Source organism: Astatotilapia calliptera, chromosome 17, assembly GCF_900246225.1.
Source record: "Astatotilapia calliptera chromosome 17, fAstCal1.2, whole genome shotgun sequence".
In the NCBI taxonomy this organism is placed as follows: Eukaryota; Metazoa; Chordata; class Actinopteri; order Cichliformes; family Cichlidae; genus Astatotilapia; species Astatotilapia calliptera.
Window position 1 is genome coordinate 26,950,594 of NC_039318.1, and position 25,560 is coordinate 26,976,153.

Consider the following 25,560-nt stretch of genomic DNA (forward strand, 5'->3'; position numbering starts at 1 on the left):
GTACCAGATCACCAGCGATGATCAAGGTTCCCCACATTAGTCATCTTTTTGCTTTATGTACCTGATTAGCATCATCTGCTTTTTTATATATATAATTAATTCTTTTTTAGGGCACAAATTAACATTAAGGTGCTTCACAGCAGTAACTTTGGCTTGGTTTCATCAACACCAAATGCCTGATCAATTCTCTATCACTGTACACCAATAAGCCAAGCATTAAATAGTACTTGTGTAGACAGAGGAAAGGATTTTTGTTTTCTGTTAACCATATAGTTACTGTGCATTTGCATATTCTTTGTCTTTCAGCTGCTCCCTTTAGGGGTCACCACAGTGGGTTGTCTGTCTCCTGGCTATCTACCTGGCACCTTCAACTTCAACCATTTGTCCAGTATATCTACTATCCGTTCTCTGCACCTGTCCAAACCATCTCAACCCTTTCCTCCTTAACTTTGCCTTCAAACCACTCACCCTGAAATGCCTCTCTGATATACTTGCATCTAACCATGTCCCCTCCTGGTCACTCACAACAAAAACCTTAGTATTTTCAACTCCGTCACCTCCAGCTCAGCCTCCTGTAGTTTTGACAGTGTCACCGTCAAATCATGAATCGTAGCAGCTCTCATTACAGCTTTTAAACCTTTTCATTACTGTGCATTTGTATAGATCGCTCATTCCTATAAAATAATAGATAAAATCCTTCTTTTGTTGTAGGTATTATAACTGTAGGTGGTCTTCTATTTTTCCAACACACAATTATTTTGTGGCATACTCAGCTGGCAGAAGCAGGTGTTTTTTTTCAGCTGCAGAGTCAACATTCAGCAGGTGCTGACACAGGTGATCCATCCCCCTGTCGGTAAACACACAGACACACACAGACTCACACTACTCCCTGAAAAAATGCAATAATAAGTAAGTTATTTATAAGTTTAAATGCATTTAAGCTTATGGGATCTCTATTTTGAACTCAGAAATACTTAAGGTCAAAGGTCCAAAAGGATTCCACTACAGAGAACTGTGTGACTGTGTAAAATGGATTTCTTACGCCCCCTGTTGGTGTAATATACATATGTATAAAAAGTCTAAAACATTTTTTAAAATGAAAAACTGTTACAGATTATTTCTATGATTTGGACATGCTTTTAGGTTGTTGTATGTTGCAGTAAACACATTATTCCACCATCACTCATGAAGTAAATTCAGATCTACTAAATATGAGTCAGTGGACTGTATATTGATTTTAGAAGGTTTTAGTGCTAACCTGTCATTCTCATTAGTCGCCTCTGAGCTTTTTTCAGAGTTTCCTGGCTTTAAAGAACAGCCCTCCAGGGGTGAAAGTACAGCAAGATTTCAGACCCATGGTTGTTGAGCCGAACAACTGAATCTTTTCTTCATGATGTTGCCGGGTGAAGCTAATGAGAAAAGCCTGTCCGTGGAGAATGTCAGACACCTTTTTTCAGACTTCCCAGTCTCCTTTGTAATCTTTAGTTGTATTGTGTTTCCTTTTCCCCATGCTTGCTTGCTGGTGTCTTACTGTTTGTCTCCATGACTTTCTTTGTTTTGCTGTCAGGTACTGCCTATTTTACTTTCATCCTTATATGTGCCTTATAGTGTCTCCCTGGTGTGCTGTGTAGTTTAGTCTTCATCTTTGTCATTGTGTGCTATCTATCTTTCTTTGGATGGTTACATTTTGCTTCAGTTTAAGGTTTGGTTCTTCGTTTTTTTTAAACACAATTTTGTCTCATACCATAGACTGTATATAAAAAATGGGCGAGGATTCTACATCTTAAAATTGCATTTGTTTCTGACGGCCAACAGGGGGAATTCCATCTTCTCCTTTGCTCTTATGGTCTTACTGAATACAACATTATGTTAATCTTACTTGATGTAGTGACACCATTAGAGTTAACAAGGAGGATCAAACAGGGCACGCTATATGGTGCTGCTACATGCCACATTATACCATATGTTACCATAGTGCAACACCGTATACCATATTATTATATTTTATATATATATATATATATATATATATACATGAAAGTAACATAGCATTATAGACACATCTGAGCACATGTCAGATATCCTATTATAGCACATTTTAGCATTATGCATACAAAGGGATCAAGGACCAACAAATAGCCTTGAGCACACATATACACACACCTGGTGCTGATTTGTCTCACAATGAAGCCGGACCAAATGATGCTACAGAAGGATCTGTCAGCAAGCCCCATCTGCACACTCCCACACAGTCACGAAAAGACTAATCAGTAATAAGTGAAGACACATGTGTGAGCACTGCAGGCTCGCGTAGGCTTGCTTGGACGTCACCACGGGGATCCAACTGGCCAAAACGATAGCAGATGGCACCATCTTGTGGCTGTATTCTGTTACTTCCTCATATGCAAGCCATGTATGCAACCTCTCCCGCCCCCGGAAATATATACACAGACATATATATATAAAAACACTGCAGTTTCCCAGAAATTGCACTTTCTACGTTCAAAATAAAATCGTGCTATCTAACAGTGGAATATGCAGTAAACTCAATGCACGCTAATGATGCTTCATTTATATGATATTTAATATTTAGACATGGGGCAACAGCCATTTTTACAGCACATTTTGCATAATTTATCAATACCTCCTGTATACAATCACAAAACCATGACATTAGATTTCTTTTTTTTTCTGTTTACTTACAAGTGAAAAACCAGACAGGTTTTACAAGCATACTCTTTGTACACTCAGCATACATCATCAATTATAAGTTTTCTTCATAACTTCCCCCTCTATAACATTTGTTCTATATCTCTCTCTACACCATTCTTGTTTTTTCTTTAATAATATCCGGACACAAAAATAGTATGAACCACCAACAAAACATGCAACATCCAGTGTGAGCACATTTAAATTCTCCTGCAACTACTTGAGTTGTGAAGATAGACTTCTGTGTTAGACTCTGGTAAACTTTTAGTGTTTGGTGTAAAGGGTCGGGTAAATCTGGGTCCCTAAAAACAGACAGAAGCTCTTCCCTCGGCCTATCCACTGTACAGCGATCCAAGGAGAAACAACTCCCTGTTACTTCTAAGATCACGCGACTTTTTTTTGTTTGTTTTTTTGTTTAGTTTTGACTGCTAAAAGACCTATTGCTTCCCCAAACCCCAGTATAAAAAAACTATTTATTTACAAGGTTGAAGATAGAGATGGCATCTGGGTGTGTGTGTTTGTATAATTCATTGTGTGTTATGAGAAATTTTAGATAATTTAGACAGATAACATGTAAAGGAAGGGATACTGCATTAGAGCTAATGACATGCATGGACTTGGTGTGAAGATGCTACACACACACACACACGAGCACATGGATAGAAAGTTAAGAAAAGCAACCAAAAATGCACGTTGCACCTTACGTTTGAGGTGTGAAGTCCACTGATTACAAGGTTTTCTTTAGTTGCTTTTTTTTTGGTAATTCATACACTTACTGGAAAATGAAACAAATCGAAGGGGGAGGGCAAAACAAAGATAGGAATCATGACTAGGAATGTTCGATTTTCTTCCTTTGATTTATAGCTACGTGGAATTGGCGTTTTTAATGTGAGCGTGTGTTCGTGCACAAGGGCAAAAAAGTTGGTTCTCTGAGTTTCAGGCCCCTCTAAATATTGTAAACAAGCACTACATAGTGTATAAAAACCTAATTTCTCTGTACATCTGATATGTACTGTAAACAAATATAATACAACATATGAAATTGTCTCACAGGCAATAAATAAAGATTCATATAGCAATACAAAAAAATCACACGGTAAATAAAAAAACCAAACAGAAAACAACAAATCATATTAAAGCAGTAACCATTTCGTGGAGGACATGAAAACATAGCAGTGCAAAATAAACAGAAATGCTTCCTCTCAAACCAAGTGTCATATTTCTGGCAAGTCAGGGTGCAGTTATTTACGCTATATAGTAGATGTTGCATAGAAATCACTCGGATATTTCACTGAAAATGTTAAATGAACCAGCCTTCCAGTCTTTTGACACCTGTACAGGACCTGTCTCATGAAATAATGGGCATAATAGGCGTTTAATGAAGTGCGCGTGGAGGTGGGACGAAACATCATCATGCTACTGTTACAGCATCGCGTCTTAGGATCGTAACTCTGGGTAGTTCCTGGTCTATAGTTTCTCACTTTCCCAGTGAAAAAATAATAATTTAGCAGGATGATGATGTTAGTTTTACATTCTAAGCAGAAAAAGTGCAAAATACTACAAAAGCGAGTGTCGTCGAGTTGACTGCCCTTACGAACGAAAGCAAGACTGATGCAAGACTTCTAATGTGCTCCAATCTTACAAGGAAAAAGAGGAAATGCTTAACTCTCATATAGTAAACGTCTCACATTCTAAGGGGCAGCATCATGAATAAATAAAACCTCTATGCCACAATCATCAAGACTTGATTGTCTGTGATAAAGATATCTATATATATCTATATATCTATATCTATATATGTAGAATAATGTCCAGCTATGACACTTCACTATATACAAAGTGAACCTTGGAGGTGTTTTTTTTTTGTTGAACATGTGGCACTCCATACCAAATAGATAGACTCATGCGCACAACATGTAATGTCCAATTTGATATATATTAATATTGATGCTATATCAAACAATAGTCATCATTGGATAACATCAGGGAAAAATCAGATTAAAAGGGTAGGGAACAAGTAGTTTTTGTTAATAAAGTCAAAAACATGCTTGCAATATTTTTTTTTGTATTGAACTGGAATGCTAGGTAGTGTATTATAAAATATACTTCCTTCCCAGAATAGATTGTTAAAGTACTTAAATAATTGAGGCGAAGACAAATCATAGAACTCTACGCTAATATCATAATACAAAAATAAATAAGAGGTCTCTATAGCAGAGTCTTTACTATTTCATTCCCAAAACGCTTTGTAAATCAATACAATAATAAAGCGAGGGTGAGCTTTTAAAGAACATTTAATGGATAACACGTCAAAATAAATCAATTCGAATCTATAAGTGTGTCCATTCCCTGTATCTATTAGATTTGAAGTTCTGTGTGAATGACTGTGTGCAATGTCGTGAGCATGTGTGTGTGTATGTGAGATAAAGTGTGTAATACCTGGTTGATTCTGCACTTGACCTCTGAACTCAGCACCTGTGTTCTTCTTCTAAGTCCTGGCTACACTGCTGTACACTGTATGTCCTGTAAACATGTGTTTATTCCCTGTAAACACATAATGGTTTCCTCAAAGTTTTTCACATAATCAGAGCAGATATCATCATTTGCTGAAAGCATTTTTCCAAATAGCAAGCTATGCGAGCCCTGAAACAAAGGTTGAAGAAAAAAATCCCCCCTCTTCCCGTGCCCAGACCTTCCAGAAGACTGAATCAGCGTTCCAGATGTGGAACCCAGATGTCAGAAACCTGTTTTCCGCTTAAGCTTATTTCTTTTAGATTGAGTCCCCTCCTATGAGTGGATCTGGGCAGTGCTGGCAAGCAGCTTGTGCCAGCTCACCACTCGCTTGCGTAAATCAACTTTATCCAGCCACACGTAGGCCTCGCCTATTAAGGTCTTCTTCACAAATTTGCCACCGTTGGACACCAGGAATAGCTGGAAAGAACAAAAAGCAGCAGTTTTGTGCGTGCTTAATGGGATGCTAACGTGGCATGTGACTGTGAACATACACTTTGTGTGGATTACCTGTAGCGCGTGTCCGGTGGGGTTCATGCAGAAGCGGAAGGTCTCATTAAAGGACGGCTCACGGTCGTGGCGACAAACCCTGGTCTTCTTCTTGATGATCCTTTTCTGGGTGGCGATATTCACCACGTAGAGCTTCACATAAAGATCTGTGGACAGAAACAAAGCAAAACAAAACAAAGTATGCGATTTCTCTGAGTGTGACTTCTGACATCTGCAGGAAAATGTCTTCCTATAATCATTTGTTTTAGGTATTTTTTAAAAGGTTTATTTAGTTCCGTCCTATTTTTCCACTTAGGATTAGGGATTAAGAACATATATCTTTAATAACTTTTTATTAGTGCAATAAAAATGTGCCTTTTTTTTTTCAGTTTCAAGCTTGTAAATAAAGGCTTGATCCTTTCCTTCTGTATCATATTTCAGGATTTAAGCAGATATCTTTTAAATAATTTCCTGTTTTCCTCTGACAGTTGTTTCTTGCAACCTGCTTTTAGTTTCACTTCCCTGCTTTCTCGTTACCCTCCTGTGTCCACTTCCCTGATTACCCCTTTGTGTACTAATAGCCATGCCTTCCCTTTATTTTTGCCTCAGCATCTGCTCTCTTTCACAGTGTGGTTCACTTGCATATTTCTGTGATTACTTTGGATTCCCGATGGTTTGTTTTGGACTTTGTGTTCTCTGTATCAGTGCAATAAGATGGCTTTTGTTGCTTCAATCTGCCTTTTTGAGTGTGACTCCCAATTCTTCGAATCCTGACACTGGGTGTCTATAGCGAACACAGCTGCACTGAAAACGATACTTTTATATAACATATAAATAGTTTATATAACTGTCATAACTATAAAGTGTTACCATTATGAAACACCGAGCAAGATTCTGTACTGCAGAGTGACAGTGTATTCTCAGCTGAAATAAAGCCTTTTGTGCAGGTCCCATCTGGTAGCAAATGCAAATCAAGCAAGTGGCCGGCAGCTTGGGTATTAAGGAAGTAAATACTACAAGCAGAGGCAGTGTGGGCAACAATCTGCATTATATCAGCAGAAAGATTCATGTAATTGTGCTATATAACTCCCAACGCATTTATCCAATGTGTCTAAATAATAATGCACAGAGCAATCTTTAAAGGCTAAATAGCATACGATTGTACTCTAATGAAGCTATTTGTATTTTTTTAACACTTTAATTAATTTTCAATTAAAGGGAGTTACATACTGTAATGTATGCTACTACTCGAACTACACAGTTTCTGTCAAATATAACTCATAAATGGCACATCCCACATCTTATTTGCCCAGGCTTATGTGTCATTAGTGAGCCTTTACAGTCTCTTTTTTAGCCTTACACATATACAGTACATATTACTTAAGGGTTAAATGCTCTACGTGGGCTGGGAAACACTTTATTGCAACACCAGTTGTTCTACTGCTATAAAACTGGCAAACATTTGAAGGGAAGCTAGATGCCAGAACACATATTTGTGTGGGCTTCCCAGCTGTTAAATGCGATATAAATTATGCGTATCATGGAAACTCTCTGTAAATATACTTTTTCCTCTCTTTCACCTTCCTCTTCCTAAAACACGATTCTTGACAGAATGGATGACAATAAGTGATATGTCACAACAGCTTGCTCAGTTGGTGTACTTTAGCTTGGCATTGGTTCGGTCATGTGCATAGATCAGGTATTTTCAGTTACCAGGCAGGTGATCTGGAGTCTTGAACTTGTAGGTGATGTTACGACACTGAAGAATCTCAAGGACCAGGTGTTCACCTTCCGTCTTCATTTCCTTCTTCAAAGCGATCTTTATCTCTCCCATTACCTGAGTCTTACCTAAATGCATACACACATGAAGCTAAATATGCACTAGTCAAGTTAACCTTATTTATATGGCACATTTTAAAACAACAGAGGTGCTTTCCAGGCACCTTCTAAATGGGTAAAAAAGAAAAAAGTCAAATAAAAGAGCAATAGGATGTATTTACAGTGAACTTCAGCAAACTATTAGACCTCAAGTTAAAAGCTACTGAAAATAGGAAGGGCTTTAGAGCTAATTTAAGAAAATAAGGATGGGTATAAGCTCGATTATTACAATTATTTTAAATGTGGCATCTTTCAAAGTGGATGTACTCTACAGAGCACAAAGTGTGTGAATGCGATGACTAATATCTGACATGGTCTGCGAGCAATCACATTTATTGATTTAACAAGGACAAGGAGAAGTTATGATGAGCCTTGCCTGGCCTCTAGTTGCCTTGGCAACTGAATGGAAGTGGCAGTTGTGAAAGCTGGGTCAACAAGTCCCTGGCAAATGTAGGCTGTGTGTAAGTGCACTTTTATTACCCATGTTGTGGGGACATAAATCTGTTTACACAGTTACATTGTGGGGAAGCAGCTCCTTTCTCAGGACAATAACATAAATCTTTACAATTTAGGATGAAGTCTGGGGTTTAAGGTTGACTATATAGTCATATACAGGCAGGGATTTGGTTAAATCAGTGGATGTAATGTCTTCTGAAGTGATGAAAAGTGAGAAATCCAGTGACACAAAAAGACAGAGCGCAGATGGTGAAACGATAAAAAGATAAAATAAGTCCATTTAAAATTACAGTGTCATAATTACAGTGTGGTATGTCGTAAGCCAAATTACAACATAAGAAGGAGTAAGAAATCATATAATAGACCAATAGAGCTGACTTAAAATTGGATGAGTAACTATTGTGAGCAGTTATAAAATATATACACTCCCCAGCAACTTTGTTAGGTACACCTGTTCAGCTGCTCGCTCATATAAATATCTAATTAGCCAATCACATGGCATCAACTCAGTGCATTTAGCCACATGGCAAACATGGTAAAGGGCAACCCACTGAAGTTGAAACTGAGCATCAAGAATGGAGAAGAAAGGGGATTTATGTGTCTCTGAATGTGGCGTTGTTGGTGCCAGACAGCCTGGTCTGAGTAGTTTAGATCTACTGGGATTTTCAAACACAAACATCTCTAGGATTTATAGAAAATGGCCAGAAAAGGACAAAAATATCCAGTGAGCAGCAATTCTTTGGGAAAAAAAGCTTGTTGATTCCAGAGTTCAGAGGACAATAACCAGACTGCTTTAAGGTGATAGTTAGGGCACCAATAACTCAAACAACGACTTGTGACAACCAAGGTATGCAGAAGAGCATCTTCTCCAAGGTTGGACGTTTGTGTGAAAGCACAAAACATCCAACCTTGAAGGAGATGGGTTACAGCATCAGAAGACCACACTGACTGCCACTCAGCTGCCTGCTAAGAACCGGAAACTGAGGCTACAATTTGCACACAATTGGACAAAAGATTGGAAAAATATTGCCTAATTTGACTGGTGTGTCTTGATATCTGGCGCAACATTTAGACCGCAGGGTCAGAATCAAGATAAAAGTATCGATGTAGTGTGTGCTTATATCAATGGTTCAGGCTGATGTGGTGAAATGGCATAGGGCACTTTTCTTGATACCGTTTGAGCCCATTTAATACCAGGTGAGTCTTATTTAAATGCTACCTGTCAGTAGCTGCCTACCATGTCCAACCCCTTTATGGCACATAACATCAAGGGACTAGTTTAAATGTTGGTCATGCAAACTTTAGGAGCCATTTGCTAATTGCACTCTTAGATAATCATGTCATGAATGTTGTAATGAATACACCAAAAACACACACAAAAAACATTTACTGTATAACAGATACATGCCCAACCTTCAGTGTCACTGTGTCCCAGTGATGATTTTATCACATCTGTGCCATTTGGGATCTTTCCACTGAGGAAGAGAAAAAAAAATATAAATTATTTAAGTGCATAGCATATTACAATGTAGTACAGTATATCTTTAGTACAGCGAGGAATAGTTAAGCAAATTAACATGTTTAAAATGCTAAAATGCCGCTCTTTGTGGGATAAATAAATTGACTCACAATCGGGGCACTTGGAAGATAGCACTGTCCACCTCGTTTGCCTCTGCTTCCTCGTCCAGTAGGCTGTAGGCGCTGCCGCTCAAGCCACTATCTAACGAGGCTGCTGTGACCGGGGCATCTCCTGATTTGTAGGTTGACCGAGCTGTGCATAGATATCACCACACCCATCACGACAAAGACAAAGAAAGAAAAATTGCCCCTTCCCCTCCTCGGTTGGTTCCAATAATTAAAAAAAGAAAAAAAAAACACGGGCCAGGTAGCATTACTTATTTGCAGCAGTGGAAATCTGCTATAAAACTTGAAAAGTTTTTGCTAAAGTCAAAGAGAAAGCTACTTTAAAGCACACAGGACTGGATCGCAATGAATAGCACACAAACACTGAAAGCACATGGACAGACATCTTTCTCTCGGCAAAGACAAGACAGTAAAAAGTCACATTTAAAATTTAAAACTTAAAACGCACACATAGAACCAGAGCGATATCACATGTATATGTTTATGCAGACTAAACAAGAGACACGAAGACTCCACTGACATCGTTAGTCGTCTACATGAAATAAGAATCGCGTTCCGATTCCTCAAGTTTAAGTGAAACTGCCTCAGTGTGCTTCAGTTTCATATTTTCGGGACTTTAAAGAATGTTTACGACTGTCTCTTTATAATCTTTTTAACTGTTTAATGCAGGATATTTTAGATGATTTTCAATGTTTTAGCTTTTTTGCTCTCAAACTGCTGATCAGGCAGTGTGATAAGAGTATGAATGAAGTAAGATGCGTGGATGCGGTGCACGAGAGGATCCATGCCGACACGTTTTTCTTTCAAGCCACTCGACACGGCATCAATGCCGGATTGCGAAAAAGCTCACTAATAACAGTTTAATGATGCAGCAGATGTGGCAGTGGCAAAGTGTTAACATTCAATGACTCATCTCACAGTTTTGGATATTGACTTCCTGGTATTAGTGAACTGTGTCGGTGGCCTTCAAGAAAAGTGTGTGCCGTGTGTGCATGAATCTGTGGTGATGTGGCTGAGTGCAACTTTCTCTCTATCTTCCTGTCTCTTTTATGAATATTCCCCTCTTTCTTTCTGCAGGTGTGCGTTAGTAGTACTGCATCCTCTCTTTCTCTCACTCTCTCTTTCTCTCCTTGCTCCATCTGTGCTTCAGTCACACGACAGAGAGGAGACTCTTGGGCAAACTCTCACCTCCGGTGCTCTGCGGCCTCTCTTCTGACACGGCTTTCCTGAGGGTCAGGTGTCTGCCGTCTGCTCTGCTCCCTTTGGCCGACACAATCGATGGCAGGGCAGGCAGCCAGTCAGACTGGGCTCTCTGAATGGTGAGCACGCCCACTACGCTGTGTCTCTGGTGCCTCAGTGAGAGGCGGCCTCTTTGGCCTGGATGAGTTTAGTTTCACAGGCACGATGTCAAGGGGTCAACGCCGGGAAACAAAGGTCATGGTGTTGGAATTCAAATTAGAAGGAGGGAGGAGCGAGATGGAGATTCAGAGAGCGGTTTATCTTCATCATGGCAACCAGCTTGACTGTCAATCACATGCAGCCACAGTGTGCAGTGCCCCTCCCACATCACTATTGGGTGGGGCGTGCAGCATCTACTGAGGTGCATCGTGGGTCCGGTAGTTGTTTAAACAGAAAAAAAAGGGTTGGGAGGGTGGGTGTAGCGGACTGCATGCACAGCCATCTCGGTGGAGGAGCTTCAGAAAAGCTGGTCGTTGTTTGTTAACAAAAAAGGAAATTATACAGAACTCAAAAAATAAAAATAAATAATAATAATAATAAAATCAAAGTAAAAATCCAAATAGGTAAATGATATAAGGGAGGGGACTGCAACTGTCTTCGGTTTTAAAGTCGGATCAGTTAAATGAAATGATTTAAGTTCTAGCAGGCAGCAGAAGTCATTTTCTGAATTCTGAAGAATTATTTTCCTGATGAACTGTCCTCTGTTACGAAACTGTTTTATCAGTAATCTTTCATCATTAGAGCGAGCTGCTCTGACATTATCGCCAAGCTCGTTTGAACATCTTGTGCAAATCTGCTTTTTTCTGTTTCATTTATTTACTACTGTTTACACTGTCATCTTAAAATTAAAAGCTAATGTCAGTCAAAACGAAAGCTAATATTTAAGTTTAACTCCATTAAAGTACATTTAAGCCTCTTTATTACATATTTTTTAACACTAATAGGATTTTAAATAGTTAGAACTGGATACTTATTAGCTAGCATTATGCGTATTTGGAAGGAGGTCAAAATAAGTAAGGGTCAAAGACAGTGTGCTACCTTACAGGTGAGGTGCTGGCTGCTGACACTTGTGAATACATACAGAAGAGAAGCCATGAAAGGTTGACACACTGTGGATACAATGCTGAAGAGAACCAGAGAGTGTGAGGAGTGAGGGGAAACTAAGTAAGGAAAAGGAAATAAAGGAACGGGAAAAAAAAAAAAAACTCAACAAAAGGTAGAACAGATGAGTGCGAGGAGGCCATGCTGCGTAGGCTTTATTTGCGTCTTGGTTTACTTGGTTGGAGGCGTTGTGGCGGCTGCTGCTGTGACTGCTGTTGGGCATCGCCCGTTGCTATGGCAGCGCCTCCTCTGCTTCCATTGAGGCTTTCCTGATGGTGCTGTCGTGCTGCGCTTTTGCTGGAGCGTGAAGCGCCGTGTGAGCGAGAGTGTTGGCTGTGTCCGTGGCTGTGGCTTTGGCTCTGGCCCTCGGACGGGGAAGGCTTCGATGTGCCAGGGCTACTGTGAGATTTCTCGATAGAGGGCACCTGTGTGTCTAAAACAACCAGATTCACCAAATTACCAAAAAAAAGGCTACCTTTTGCTTTTCTTAGTGGTTGTCACCTGTTGCGCACCACTCACAACGAGCTGAGTTGCTGGCTAGTGAGATACTGAATCTAGCCAGTGTGTCTTATAGTCTATCGTGCTCATTAAATTTGATGTTACTTTGAGGTTATTTTTTAACTAGCATTCAAAGCCTTCCACGGCCATGTTGCCCTCTGTGTTAGGAGAAAGATAGAGGGAAGCTAAGGCAAGGCCTCTAAGCAGGGTGACATCATGGCAACCAAGAAAACAGACCACGAGAAAGCAAAAAGCATGAAGCGAAAGCTAGAATGGGTGCAAAAATGACTAGAGGAAGGTGGCGGTAATAAAGGAGACAAGACTGTAAAGAGAAAATGGACAGAGGTAGAGGTAGAAATAGAGAGAGCAGTGACAGGAAGAAAGCAAAAAAGAGAAAGAAAGGGATAAAGAAGAACAGACTACAGAGACGAGGAAACAGCAGAGAAGCAGCAGAGTGTTGTTAGGGGAAGATGGTGATTAATTCGAGGTGAGGGGAATACATCGTGTCCTACCCTTGGCCGGATCTGGAAAGATCCCATGGCTTCGACTCTTGATGACAGATGATTTTGGGGAATCCTGATTATCATGCGAGGAACCAGTGGTTTTAGGGGAGGAGTGCTGTGAGGAGGGTTTAGAAGAACTGTGACGACCCTGGCCTGAGTGCGAGCGTCTGTGGTGGTCCCCCTCGCTCTGCTCCTTGAGAGGGAGCCACCGCGGGATGTTGTCCAGCTGGGCAGTGTTGGACAGATCAATAAGCACCTACAAGCAAATAGAAAAGTTTTTAAAAGTTATAGAAAACCTTTATGGATTCATATATGTATAAAATATAATATCAAAGGAGCTTACCTCCCCCAAGAAATCATTAGAGGAGCCCTTGTCATAGTCCCACACGCTCACCTCCAAAGTCTTCTTCTTAAGCTAAAATGTACACACAGTTGAAGAGTTCATAAAAAAGTTTCAAGTTTCAAGCTAAAGTTAAAGCAGTTTCACGCCTTCAAGGAGCCGAAAAACGAATAGAAACGGCGACAGAAGTTGGCAGTTTTGCTGTGATTGATACAGGCTCACTGAATCTAAAATGGGATCTAAACAGATATAATAAATCTCAGCGATACATCCATCTGCTCCGCTGAAAACCAGTGGCAACGATGACAGGTTGGCACAGAAGCAGTAAAAAAAAAAGCAATATATTGTGCTGCAGTTTTTTGTTATTTTCAATCTGGAAATTAATCAGTTGAGGGCTTTCTTATTTGTCCATTCATATATGAACTATTACAGAGTTATAGAAAAATGCCATTAAAAAAAAACAGCGTAAGATAACAATAACATTTTTGAGTGTCTGAGCTCATAGTGTCGGTTCACATGTTGCTTGAGTCTATAGCTATACTAGTGGTTTTGTTACTCTGTACTTTGGCAGGGCATGCTAACAAGCTCATGATGAAGACACCTCCAGCTTATGATGTTATCATGCTGATGCAATTGTGTTTGCTTAGAAAAAACCCTAAAACATTTAAACAAAGCAAAATATTAGCATTAAGACAGTAATATCAATACCATGCGTGAATAATAGACTGTATATAAAAGAGGCACCGCCACCCAACCATTTAGAGTATAAAGAGCAGCATGTAAGGAAGCAATATATGTTGATTGTATTTTCTTTCTAATTATATCTGGATGTGAGAGTAAAGAGCAAAGTTATCAGCTAATGTTAGCAAGCTTGGTTAGCAGGTTGCATACAGTTAAAAAAAATGGTACAGATACTGTATATGTGCACTGCAAAGACACAGAATCAAAGCTGGGAGACAAAAGTTTTGGAAACATTGTTGGTATGATTAATCCCAATTACACAAAGTGAGTCATATTACTGTATTTGTCAGATAATTAAATTAATAATTCTCCAAAAAGCACCAACACCACAGTACAGTGAGGCCCAGCTCAGTGGCTCAAACTAGGCTCAAACTGTTTTAGTGTAATCAAGTGTCTCTGACCACACAGTACCTGTTCCAGGTGGATGTTCTTATAGATGACAGTTTGGTTCCACTCAGGGTTGATAGTCTTGCCTGCGTGTTTGGTCTTCCTCTTGTTTTCAGCACTGGGGGGAACACATCACAGCAACACACACTTGGTCAACGACATGTATGCAAATAACATGCGTGTCAGTGAACCTACGCATTGCAGGGAGCAGAAGATACTGGAGTAGGGCACAATGTCACAGTAGAGGGAAAAGAATGAATGTGATGCACATTGTTTGGATGGTAACAATGTATGGGCCTATGTGCATGGATAGCAGGGTATGATGTCAGGGTGTGCTGCAAAAAAGTCCATTTCAATGCCCATCAAGTCATTTAGTTTCACAGAATTTTTATGCATTGAAAGAACAAATGTTTCAGGTCTCCAGTAAGAAGAAAAGCACCAATAGTCCCAATGACAAAAACAAATGTAATGACCGTATACCAAATGTTTTTTTTTTACCTATTCTGAGTTAAGATATTTCACATGAAAACGTTATGCTGGGCATCAATAAATGACTTGTTGACATGGATATTTTTGCAGTGTGTAGGGTTTGAGTTCAGACTGTAGCATATGAGTAAGTTTGGAAGAGTTAGGTTGGAAAAGACAGGGACAATCTACTCTATACTGGACAACAATGGTATGAATTGGCCGTAGGGCAAAATAATAGTGTACACTGGATGTGGATGCAGGGCACTGAGGGTACATTATGATGTCAGGGCACAATGTAGGATATTACTGAGGGATTTTAATAACAAAACAGGGTCAAAATCTAGGGTATTGGGGCCGATGTTAGGGTTTCAAATTACGATGGTTAGAAAGGAAAAACAGACCATCTACCAGAAAAAGACAACAGTTAACTCTGAAAACAACACAGGGGACTACTAGTTTATATGTAGTAAGGAAAACAGATGGTAAAATAATAATATCTGGGGCATCCAAAGAGAGTATCATGAAATAATGGATACTAAGGGAAATATATTCAGGTTGAAGGGAGTTAGTAGGACTGAACTAAGTGACTTTTATCAATAAACTTCCAGAGAGAAATTAACCTTGCTCTTTTTTTGCCTTAACCAAAGTGACAACTAATTATCAACCAAAACAGAACCAAAGTGCCAAAGTGGGCAAGTCACATACCTGGCATTCTGGACAACCATGACCTGACTGAGGGGGTCCAGCATGCATTAAATATAGAGAACAACATACAGAAACAATAGTCAGAGGGAGGGTGGGGGGCGGGTCAAAAAGTGTCTGTGGACTGTGAGGGGAGATTGAGTCTACACTTAGCTTAGGTTTAGCGTGTGATTTGTCAAGTGTGCCTTTTATAAAGGGGCATGAACAGGAAGCTGCGGTCTGCTGCAGTGGTGGATAGAAATTTTGCTATAGTGTGTACATGACTGCATGTATGTGTGCTGAGAGGACTCCCAGGTCACGTGACAGATCTTGTGGCAACCGGAGTGGAGATCTGTCACTCATGAGCCAGATCGCGCAGTCTGATTTATTTCTTAAAGTTTCTGCTGCAAGAGCTGAAGGCTCAACATTTGTTTTACGTAAAACAAAATAAAACCCACTGTTTTTTTTCTGGCTTCTCAGTATTGAGACGCTGTCCCACGTAGTTGCCAGAAGACCTGCGATGCAACTGAAAAGCCTCTCTATGGATTGCAGCTGGCATTGATAGCTGTGAGATTCCATGTATACACACACAGGGTATACACGAGTATGTGCACACATGCCTTTAAGTGTGCATGTTTCCATAACCACTTTAAAGTGGCCGTAGGGCTTGTGGCTGCCATTCTCTCAGTTTCTTTAGCATAGCCCCAAACCCGTTCATAACTCACAGTGGCATCGGTGCATGAGTCAACCCGAAGGCGTGTGAGAGTGGCAGCTAAAAACCCCACAGCTATACAGTATATTATTACTTTTATCTGAAATGATCCCTGGAAAAAAACAAAAAACACTCTCTCGAGGGACCTCATCTCATGCCGAAGAGAAGGTGGGAGAGTCAATTGCATTACAGTGCAATCACAGCGGGAAAGGGAGCAGTAGACTTAAGCAGGAGTCTGGATTGTATTGCAAGTAAATATGAGAGCTATTGATTTTGACTGCACTCACACCTACAGTGGAACACACATCAACAGGGGCAACTCAAGTGCCTCATTATATTTACATAATGTTTATGCCATTCGGGAGCAAAAGAAATGGGCTGCTGAGTTTTGGACTTATACTATGTCAAAATAAAAGACGACCTTATGCATAGTAGCACATAGGCGTTATGGAGTTCATATCAGAAACATCCATGTGTTGCACATTGAATGATGTCATGATAAGCCAAAATCAATTGTACATCGATTTTAAAATGAATGGAAACTAAGTTACTGCTTAACAGACTGGCTGTCTGTGTAGCCTAGATGGGAAAAAAGATCTTAGCTAGAATGCTGCTACTGCTTCTGAAAATCTGTATACTTAATTACTTGTTCTAGCTCTGAAATCCTTAACATGTGCTTTCAGTCTAAACAATACTAACTCACCCTCTCCCTGGCAGGAGATACACTTTAACGAATGGATCGGAGTAGCCATTGTTATCCCGCGGGGCAAGGTTTCTGGCCTGCAGGACGTGAACTATCAAGTTGCCAAGCTGCTTGTCATAGTGGATTTGAAGCTGCAAAAAGAAACACAACTGAATTACAATAGATTCGGCTGCATTTTAGTCTTGCATCTATCTAATTTTAGCAAAAATAACATCCATCTACTCAGATTCTATACTCTTAGAATTAAATCTACACAGATTACAGATTTACAGTAATAGTTTTGTGTCACAAACCTGTATCTCTCCAGATACAGGGTGGGGTTGGCTCTTTGTTCCCTCTGCAATCTGTAAAAGATGAAAACAACATGGTGAAACAGACAAAAGTGTAGGTGGAACTTTTGTGTGTACTGGTAGCTGATTATAAGGTGGTGTACAGTACTTTATGCTGCACTTTAGGCTAAACTGTGAAGTCTCCAAATCATAGAATCTGTGCATCTGTTTCAGGGATCCCTTCAGATAATTGACATCCTTTAAAAAAGACATATACTGTTACCTAATTTTAACTAATAAATAATTATATTATACACATCTTAAATTCATATTGAGTTAGAGGTAGATATATCTCTTATGAAATCAAAGACAACTACTAGCAAACGTTAAAACAAAGTTTAGAAGAGCTCTTCAGAAACTCTCTGCAGACAGAGGCATAGCTTCAAAATAAACTTTCCCAGAAACTCAATATTGCAATCTTAATGGTGCTTACAGTGCAGCCAGGACTGCTATAGTCAGAAGAAGACCATGTACTTCCATCTCCATGGATTTACATGAGTAGAGCAAGCATCAATATCAAAGGTTGTGACACAGAGTCAGAAACAGCAAAGGAGAAAAGGAGGAGCTGGGGCGAAGGTTGGTTGCAAAGCAGCTTGCAGCTTTGCAGCAACTGTGGGTAAGCTAAAAAAGCCTGTGTGAATAGCATGTTCTACGGTATCTGTGGATTGTGGCTGGGGTTGACATGTTTGCTTGGCTGCCTAAAACGTAAAGAATGTGATTGATAGCGTGCCTCTAAACTCGCCTTGCTGCTGTGACGTTTCTTGCTGACTGAGGGGGATCCTGGCTGACCGGGGCTGGAGGTTGCTGAAGTGGTGGCAGGCAGGCTGGAGGAGGAGGTGGACAGTGGAGCCTGCTGCTGTGACACTTTCTGCAGCTCGGCCGCTAGCTGCTTGGGATCAACACCTGGAGATCTGGGAGGTCTGTCACCTAGAAAGTTAACATGAGTTAACTATGAGTACAGATCATCATCGCTGCACATAACAAACCAAAGGATCTTGACAATGATCTGTCTAGGGACCAAATGAATCATCACTATGGCTCTTAACCCAATTCACTTCCAAGTCAAATTCAATGGAAAAGAAAAGTGAATATTAAAGTGCCACAATAGAGACAGCTCTGTGAAAACAATCGCATGTTTCCAGAACTGTTCTGTGTAACAGACTGAGGAACTAGGCCACAGAAAAAAAAAACATAGCTCAACTTGAGAGAAAAAAGAGAGCTGAAGATAAAAAGAAGAAGAATATGAGAAGAGCATCTGAAAATAACAAGAGACAAAAGTTAATAGGGAAAAATTGAGGACAGAGGAACAGGAGTGAGGAGGAATCAGTGGAATCAGTGGAATCAGTTCCAGTTGAAATTATAATAAAAATAATTACCTTTGCTGTGCTCCTGGAAATCTAGGTGTTGGGAACCCTCAGACTCTGCCAACATGTTGAGATCCCTGTTGGAAAAATTACATTTCATACATTTCTGAAAAGTGAAACTAAAGGAATTAAATGACAAGGAAAAAAGACAAAAAAAAGGTACCAGAAAAGCCACAAAAACATCACAGAAATGGAGAAAAAAATGATGTGACAATAGTTAATTAAAAAACAGGACAGCAAAGCTAGTGATTAAGACTAGCTTTTAAATATTAGACATTAAAGTCATGAAGAGGTTAAAATGATCCATCTTAAATATAAAGAAAAGAAAAGACAAGAATGACATTATGGCGGGTTGAACAGAGTGCACAAGAGAAAGATTGCAAGTGACACAGGTTATACTCACAGTCTGACACACACTTCTGCCTCATTACACGGCTGTCCAACGAGCCCTTGTACCTCTTCATAGGTTTTCCCCGTCAAAAGAACACCATTCCACTCCAGGACCTGCATTCCTATATACGATTTGCACACCCAGAAGAGCAATCAATATTGATCCTGTATTTTCCCACATCCAGTGCTGTACAGACACATCCCTCTAAATAAAAAAAGGAATCAAAACCTATCTCATAAAACAATCAAATGATTAAAAAAATCAGTCCATTCATTTTAGTCATTAGTTATTAGTTAAGAGCAAGCAGAGTAAAAGGGTCTCTTTAATCTTAAAAATATATCATTTACAATCAAATACACTTTTCTCCAACCTGCTTTAGCAGTGACAGATGTTTCCCAGGACAGGCTGATCATTTCTATATATAAAATAGCGCAGTGATATTCCACTCAGCACAGCAAACCCACCGCATGCTCCAAAACACACCCTGCACGCTGGCAGGACTTACACGGATTGAAACAGCTCATCAGGAAGGTCCTCTGTTTTCGACGGTACTCTCGAGCTGCGTGCATATGTGACAGGAAAGCTAGAGTACACTGTATTCCCACACTGGTATTATTCATCAACACCCTTGAACTGTATATAGTAGCTTTTGGAGGCTGAATTCCAGCGATCAAACAAGCACCCATTCATACACACACACTCCTTCTGAGACACAGAGCCTCTACCCCTGTTGAATCTGACAACGTTTCTCCATATTCGCACCAGACAGAGTGAGGCATCGTGTTCCCACTGGCAGAACCGAAGTAATTTGCAGCCATTCTGCTCGGTGTTGATGACAGGGTTACGGGTGTTATTATGGTTGAGGTGTCTGGCTAATGGCACCACAGATGTACCTTGACTCTTGGACTACAGCAGCCGCTAACAGTTTTAGTTTTTTCTCTGTGTTAGAATAAAATGCATGACACAATTGCTCTGTAGGATGTTGTTGAATCCTCTGGCCTTTGACTTAAAGAACAACTTTCAGTATCATATTTCTATCTTTTCATGGTACTGTTCTCTCTGGAACCCTTTATAGCGTGCTTACAAAAAAGTGGAGAGCGTTAAAGCAAAGTAAAGCAGCCATGTACTACAATAAAAAGGAAACAGGAGGAGAGGCAAACAAGAGCAGCAAGTGGTCATGCTCAAGTGCACATAAACACATCCTCAGAGTACAGGCAGATGGATTATACACGTCTAAACTGTCCAACCTCAAGCTTTACTGATTGTGTGACACCCTTCATGTGAGTATGACTAGGAGTTCACTGATCTCATACTCCCCTATGTAAAAATCAATATAATGTGTTCCTGTTACACACAAAACAAGCAATTTATTGTTTAAAAAAAGGCCATATCTGTGGGTTAAGAACTATAATATAATGATTGGTATTTTAGAACAGTCATCAAATAATACAATAGATTTGTTAAGAAAATAACTCTGCTATCATGACACAGCCATTAGGTTCTATCTCCATTCCAATTAGTCAAAAGGTGAAAAATGATAATAAAATGATACAAATATAACTGCTGGTTTAAACACTCAACACCCATAAGCTTCTTGTTTTTGGTTCTCATCTCTCATGACCAAATGTGAGTCATGGCCCGTCGCCTGCAGGTGATAAAACTAAATTCAAATGAAGACCTATTTTTGTAATCTCCCTGTTTCTCTCACTCCAACTACATGTTCGATTCTTTCAGTCTGTCAGCTGCGAACGACCAAAGATGTAAATGCACCCAAATTACACGCGTGAAGAAAAGGTTTGTTTGGCATGCTTGTTGAATTTTATATGAGAAGACTGAAACATTTTGTATCTTAATTTTGTATCGCACAATACCTTATGGCACCCCTTAACTGTATGGCAGAAGACTAGTGAGTTATCAGTCACATTGTAGTTACACTCCATTTACTCTACTTAATTTTCACAATAAGAGATTTAATTAGATGAAAGAGCTTACCTTCAAGAATCTTTCCTGTTTGTTCTGCCGCTCCACCAGGTAACACTTTGGCAACATATGCTCCAATGTCTCCATTACTACCAGGGACCTCTTTTCCTCCGACCACTCGGATACCCAGACCATTTCCTGTTAATGCCCCAAAAGAAAGACTGGTGAGTGTTTATGGTAGAAGTAGCCCACAGTCTACAACATTTATAATTCAATATATGATTTCTTTTGTATGACTGTACACAAAAAAAACCTCGTCAAATAACATAAAAGTGTGACTATTATGTAGAAAGCCAAATACACTGACTACAGAGTCAGACAAAATAAAGACTGTATAAAAGACATGACCTGAATTCTTTTTAATGGCCACAAGGGGGCAATGCCTATGGTTTCAAAAAAGGGAAAAGTGCTTTTGAGTTTGAGTCAGTTTTGAGTTTCAGTCACTTGTTTTAGACCAGCGGTCCCCAACCCCCGGGCCACGGACCGGTACGTGAGTCATTTGGTACCGGGCCGTGAGAGTGAGATTCGGGTGTGAAATGTATGATTTTCAGGGTTTTTATCAGTTTTTAGTGTTATTTTGTTATCGGTTTTTTTTTTCGTTAACTCGGTTTTCCTGGGTCTTTTCACGTGTGTTATGAATAAATCTTCTTTTTTCGGTACCGGTACTAGTTTTATTTTGTTGTATTTATCCGCGACACCTTAAAGGCCGGTCCATGAAAATATTGTCGGGCACAAACCGGTCCGTGGTGCAAAAAAGTTGGGGATCGCTGTTTTAGACCATATTTAATAAAGCATTAGGTCCATTTTCTAAACCCTTGTCATACCATGGTCCAGAACTGAGGATTATTAGAAATAAGCTCATTGGCTAACTACTTGTGATTCACGAGTCAACGCCCAATGAGCATGCAGTTTCACAGCCAGACGTGCCCCTTTCTCAAAACCTCTAAGTTTTGAGACCAACATGGTGAAAATCCTCATCTTGAGGCTCCTAAGGAGACTTCACAAACCAAGAGGTGACGTAGCTGTGGCCATCTTTTATACTATCTATGGTCAAAATAGAATTAAGCCTGTAATTTGATATTTTGTATCAAATTAAACATGTAAGTTATTTACTAAAAATACAATAATTTTTCAGAGATAAGCAGGTAAAATGTAGCTAAAAGTTATGGGTTTAGATATCGTGGGAGCTAGGGAGCTAGCCAGAACTAGCCATAGCTAAAGCTAAAGCTCATTATAGCATACTTGCTGGTTTTGGCTAGCTGTAAACTTTTGACTGAAATATATACACTTTGATGCAGTCTCTGAAACTTAAATCACTAGATGCTTAATCCAAAACTGATGAGAAAACCCAGCTAAACTCCAGGTAAAGCTTAATAGCTTAAATTGATATGTTAATTTAAATCACAGTCTTAAAGAAATGTGTGCATCATTTTGTTTGCAGATTTTCTGTGTCCAGCAGCAGTTTAGGTCATATGTAGGCAGCACACTGTCTACACACAGTACACTGTTAACTAGATTAAACCACTACCCTTGTATTGATTTTCTCAGCCTACATAAAGAGGCTTTCAATTACGCAAAAACAGAAACCTTACTAATTCTGAACCATGAAACCATTTTTTATGGTTATTGAAGCCAGAACAAAAACATTGCAGCAAAATGACTCAGTTCAGCACTGGGCGCTAGTAAACAAAACGCTTCCTTTCTGGGCTGCTTGTTAATTGCATAAGATAATCCTGAGTGTGAGGGATACGCCATTTTGAGCATGGCAATGACTGATGAGCATGGAGGAGAGCCAAATCGAAAGGGAAGCCAGGAAATGAAATGCTGGGCTGCTTTGAGCCTGGAAGAGTTGTGTGATGCAACATATAGGCTAGCAAAGTGACCTGCTAGTTTGCTGAGATTTGGCTTGAATATTAAGTAATATGCATTAAGCTAACTAGTCATGCTCTGTAAACCCAAAAAGATCTAGATTAATGTCTATATTTTGTTATGCATATTTTGTTGTCTATCCTTTGTAAATATTTTTATTTCGTTTATTTTATAACATTCTTATTCCTAATTATATTTGATGCAGTCCTAACTGACTGTACAACAGTCAATAACACATGAACATACATGCCTTTCTGACTGTATAGTCAGTCACTCTACCATTAACATGATGCTCCTGTAAACTGTGTTACTTTACCTGAGACACTGCGGTCTTTAGGATCCCTCTGCAGTTTGACCCTGAGGTGAGGGAAGGGGTAGTATGGACCTTTTCCCTATGGCCCATACACAATGGTAAGACGTTAAGTGCCTTGTGCTACTATACAAAAACCATACACCATTCATGCAACATATTTATATATATATTTATATATATCAAGATGATTCCATGTGAATGCATGCAGCTTGGTGTTTCATAGATGACACTTTGAGAACTTTACTACAGTGTATGTGTTTTTTCCTCTTTCACCTGTCTCTTCTCCTGTCCGTTCTCCGACCACCCATCTCTCGGTTTGTCAAACCAATCTGTCTCTTCCCGTCTAAGGTGGTAGGCTTCAGGGATAAAAACAAGCACAGCTTCAAAACCAATCTGAGAATCTGGACTTTTCCATCCACTTACAGAGGATGGTTATCAGGTCATTTAAAGGTGATTACATGCCATTGAAAAAACGTCTACATATTAGTTGTTAGGTTGCAAAAAATATGAGGAAAAAATATGAGCCAAACAGAAGTTTAATCTGTTACACTTTTTGCAAAGTAGGGAAATGATGCCAAAAACCAAAACAATTCCATATGTATGCACAGAAAATAAGGCAGATTGAGAACGATTAAAGCACTATTAGTACAACACAGTAGCATAAACTAAATCTATCTTGCCATACTTGTCGATAGATGTAAATGTTGGGTATATTTCTATAATTTTTCTCCAGTTGTTAGGAAGGTGAATGAGTCTCCTCCCCAACAAGTGTGTGATGAATCTTATGAAAACTGTAAAAAATGTAAAATCATTTAAATTTGTTTTAAATTTCCAATATAAGTATTGTTTGTATTACCAAATTTGAAATGTCTTAAACCTCCCCAACATTTAGACACCATTTTGTTGATATGCATTTTATTTGTGGTGCAAGTTAATATATTAGCGTAGAGAACTGAACTAATACTCTACCATTGGTTGCATCGTCTCTGTTCAAAGCCATCAGGGAATCACTTAGGGCTGCAATCAAGGCAAACGGGTTTAATGTATTATAAAGTATGAATAAAATATTGGGATCCATATGAATCAATAGGTAAATAATTAAACTGCATTCAAGACAACTCAGACATGGCATCTTTAAGCATATGAAACAAAATGATAGGAAATGTTACTATGAATGTAGTTTGCACTTAATGACAGCCCATTTTGCATCCTGTTTTAGTAATACATTGTCCTCAGCTTAAAGTTTAGAAGTTCTAGAGCTGCTTTATAGAAGTCGTTTTTGAAACACATGATTTATTGCGAACCACTGCTATCACGACAGCAAGTGCTGGCAACAATAATGTTTTTTCCCCTTTCCTGTTGTAATAGTGCTTTTGAACCACTGTTTTGGAAAAAAACACTGTCCTCATATGTATGACAGCTCATTTGCTTTCAGCTATAGAAGCTGCACCAAAAATAATGAACTATGTTTGCTTAACAGAAGTTAATCAAATGATCAGATTTTCGGTGATCTTCTTACATGAAGGAGGCATGCATGCATTTCATGCAGCATAAAATCACTCATGTATCACAGTGCACAAAAGCAGATATTTAAGACAAGACATGCATGTAAAAGTTTTATATTTATTAACACAGAAGTATTGCAAAGAAATATCATGCATTTCAAACAAAATGAAACAAAACAAAACAAAAAAAACATTTTAAATCTTCCTATAGTTTAGTCTTACTGGGTACTAGTAGAAAGTTAAATGCAATCATGGAATAACTAAGTAAATATCCTGTATTCACATTGCACATCAATAATCCAAAAATATATATTTGTATATTACTGTCTATGAAAATGCAGACAGGACACTATTATGCTTAAGAGAAATTGACTGAAACTGACAGAACTCTAACTTTTTGAGTGGCAAAGGCACTTTTTTCATTGCATCATTTACAGTGAAAACATTTTCTCTATGTGATCTATTTTAAAGGATCAATATACTACTGTCGTCTAAATGCTTAATTAGAAGGATTTAAAATACTTCAAGCATTTCAACAGCTACGTGTGACATCATGTTGAGTTTTAAAGTTGTATTTCTTGGGGGACGCCTTTCATGTATCTGAAACAGGATGTCAGACTGTACAGTGCAGTGAACTCATATAGGAAGATGTTACACAATAATTGGGATGAGAATAGAACAGAAAATAGAAAACAGTGTATACATAAAGATACATTCAAGTCTATAGGAAACAGAAAAGTTTACAAATG

General features: G+C 39.1%; 2 protein-coding genes across 11 annotated transcripts in view; both read right to left on the bottom strand.

The window, feature by feature from the left end:
* cacna2d1a (calcium channel, voltage-dependent, alpha 2/delta subunit 1a) overlaps positions 1–2,239 on the bottom strand; it is a 114,047-nt gene extending 111,808 nt beyond the window's left edge. Inside the window, exons 1-2 of the mRNA XM_026146520.1 lie at positions 2,164–2,239; positions 770–847 (exon numbers count right to left, since the gene is read on the bottom strand). The gene's annotated coding sequence lies outside the window, so the exon portion shown is untranslated. The remainder of the gene's footprint in view (positions 1–769; positions 848–2,163) is intronic.
* A 327-nt stretch (positions 2,240–2,566) lies between these two features.
* The window catches only part of pcloa (piccolo presynaptic cytomatrix protein a), a 64,082-nt gene continuing 41,088 nt past the window's right edge, over positions 2,567–25,560 (bottom strand). For 2 of the 10 annotated variants that reach the window (XM_026146512.1, XM_026146505.1), the window contains exons 8-27: positions 24,276–24,323; positions 23,580–23,662; positions 23,310–23,385; positions 21,137–21,262; positions 19,157–19,265; positions 18,766–18,830; positions 18,132–18,316; positions 17,354–17,404; positions 17,061–17,191; positions 15,670–15,696; positions 14,521–14,614; positions 13,372–13,443; positions 13,038–13,284; positions 12,203–12,460; positions 10,876–11,064; positions 9,673–9,814; positions 9,457–9,518; positions 7,423–7,557; positions 5,731–5,876; positions 2,567–5,640 (exon numbers count right to left, since the gene is read on the bottom strand). In XM_026146512.1, coding sequence (XP_026002297.1) covers positions 5,497–5,640; positions 5,731–5,876; positions 7,423–7,557; positions 9,457–9,518; positions 9,673–9,814; positions 10,876–11,064; positions 12,203–12,460; positions 13,038–13,284; positions 13,372–13,443; positions 14,521–14,614; positions 15,670–15,696; positions 17,061–17,191; positions 17,354–17,404; positions 18,132–18,316; positions 18,766–18,830; positions 19,157–19,265; positions 21,137–21,262; positions 23,310–23,385; positions 23,580–23,662; positions 24,276–24,323 — 2,390 coding nt within the window. In that variant the 3' untranslated portion in view covers positions 2,567–5,496. Of the gene's footprint in view, positions 5,641–5,730; positions 5,877–7,422; positions 7,558–9,456; positions 9,519–9,672; positions 9,815–10,875; positions 11,065–12,202; positions 12,684–13,037; positions 13,285–13,371; positions 13,444–14,520; positions 14,615–15,669; positions 15,697–17,060; positions 17,192–17,353; positions 17,405–18,131; positions 18,317–18,765; positions 18,831–19,156; positions 19,266–21,136; positions 21,263–23,309; positions 23,386–23,579; positions 23,663–24,275; positions 24,324–25,560 lie in introns of those variants that run through there. The other 8 variants (XM_026146514.1, XM_026146509.1, XM_026146513.1 and 5 more) reach the window with 6 other exon arrangements.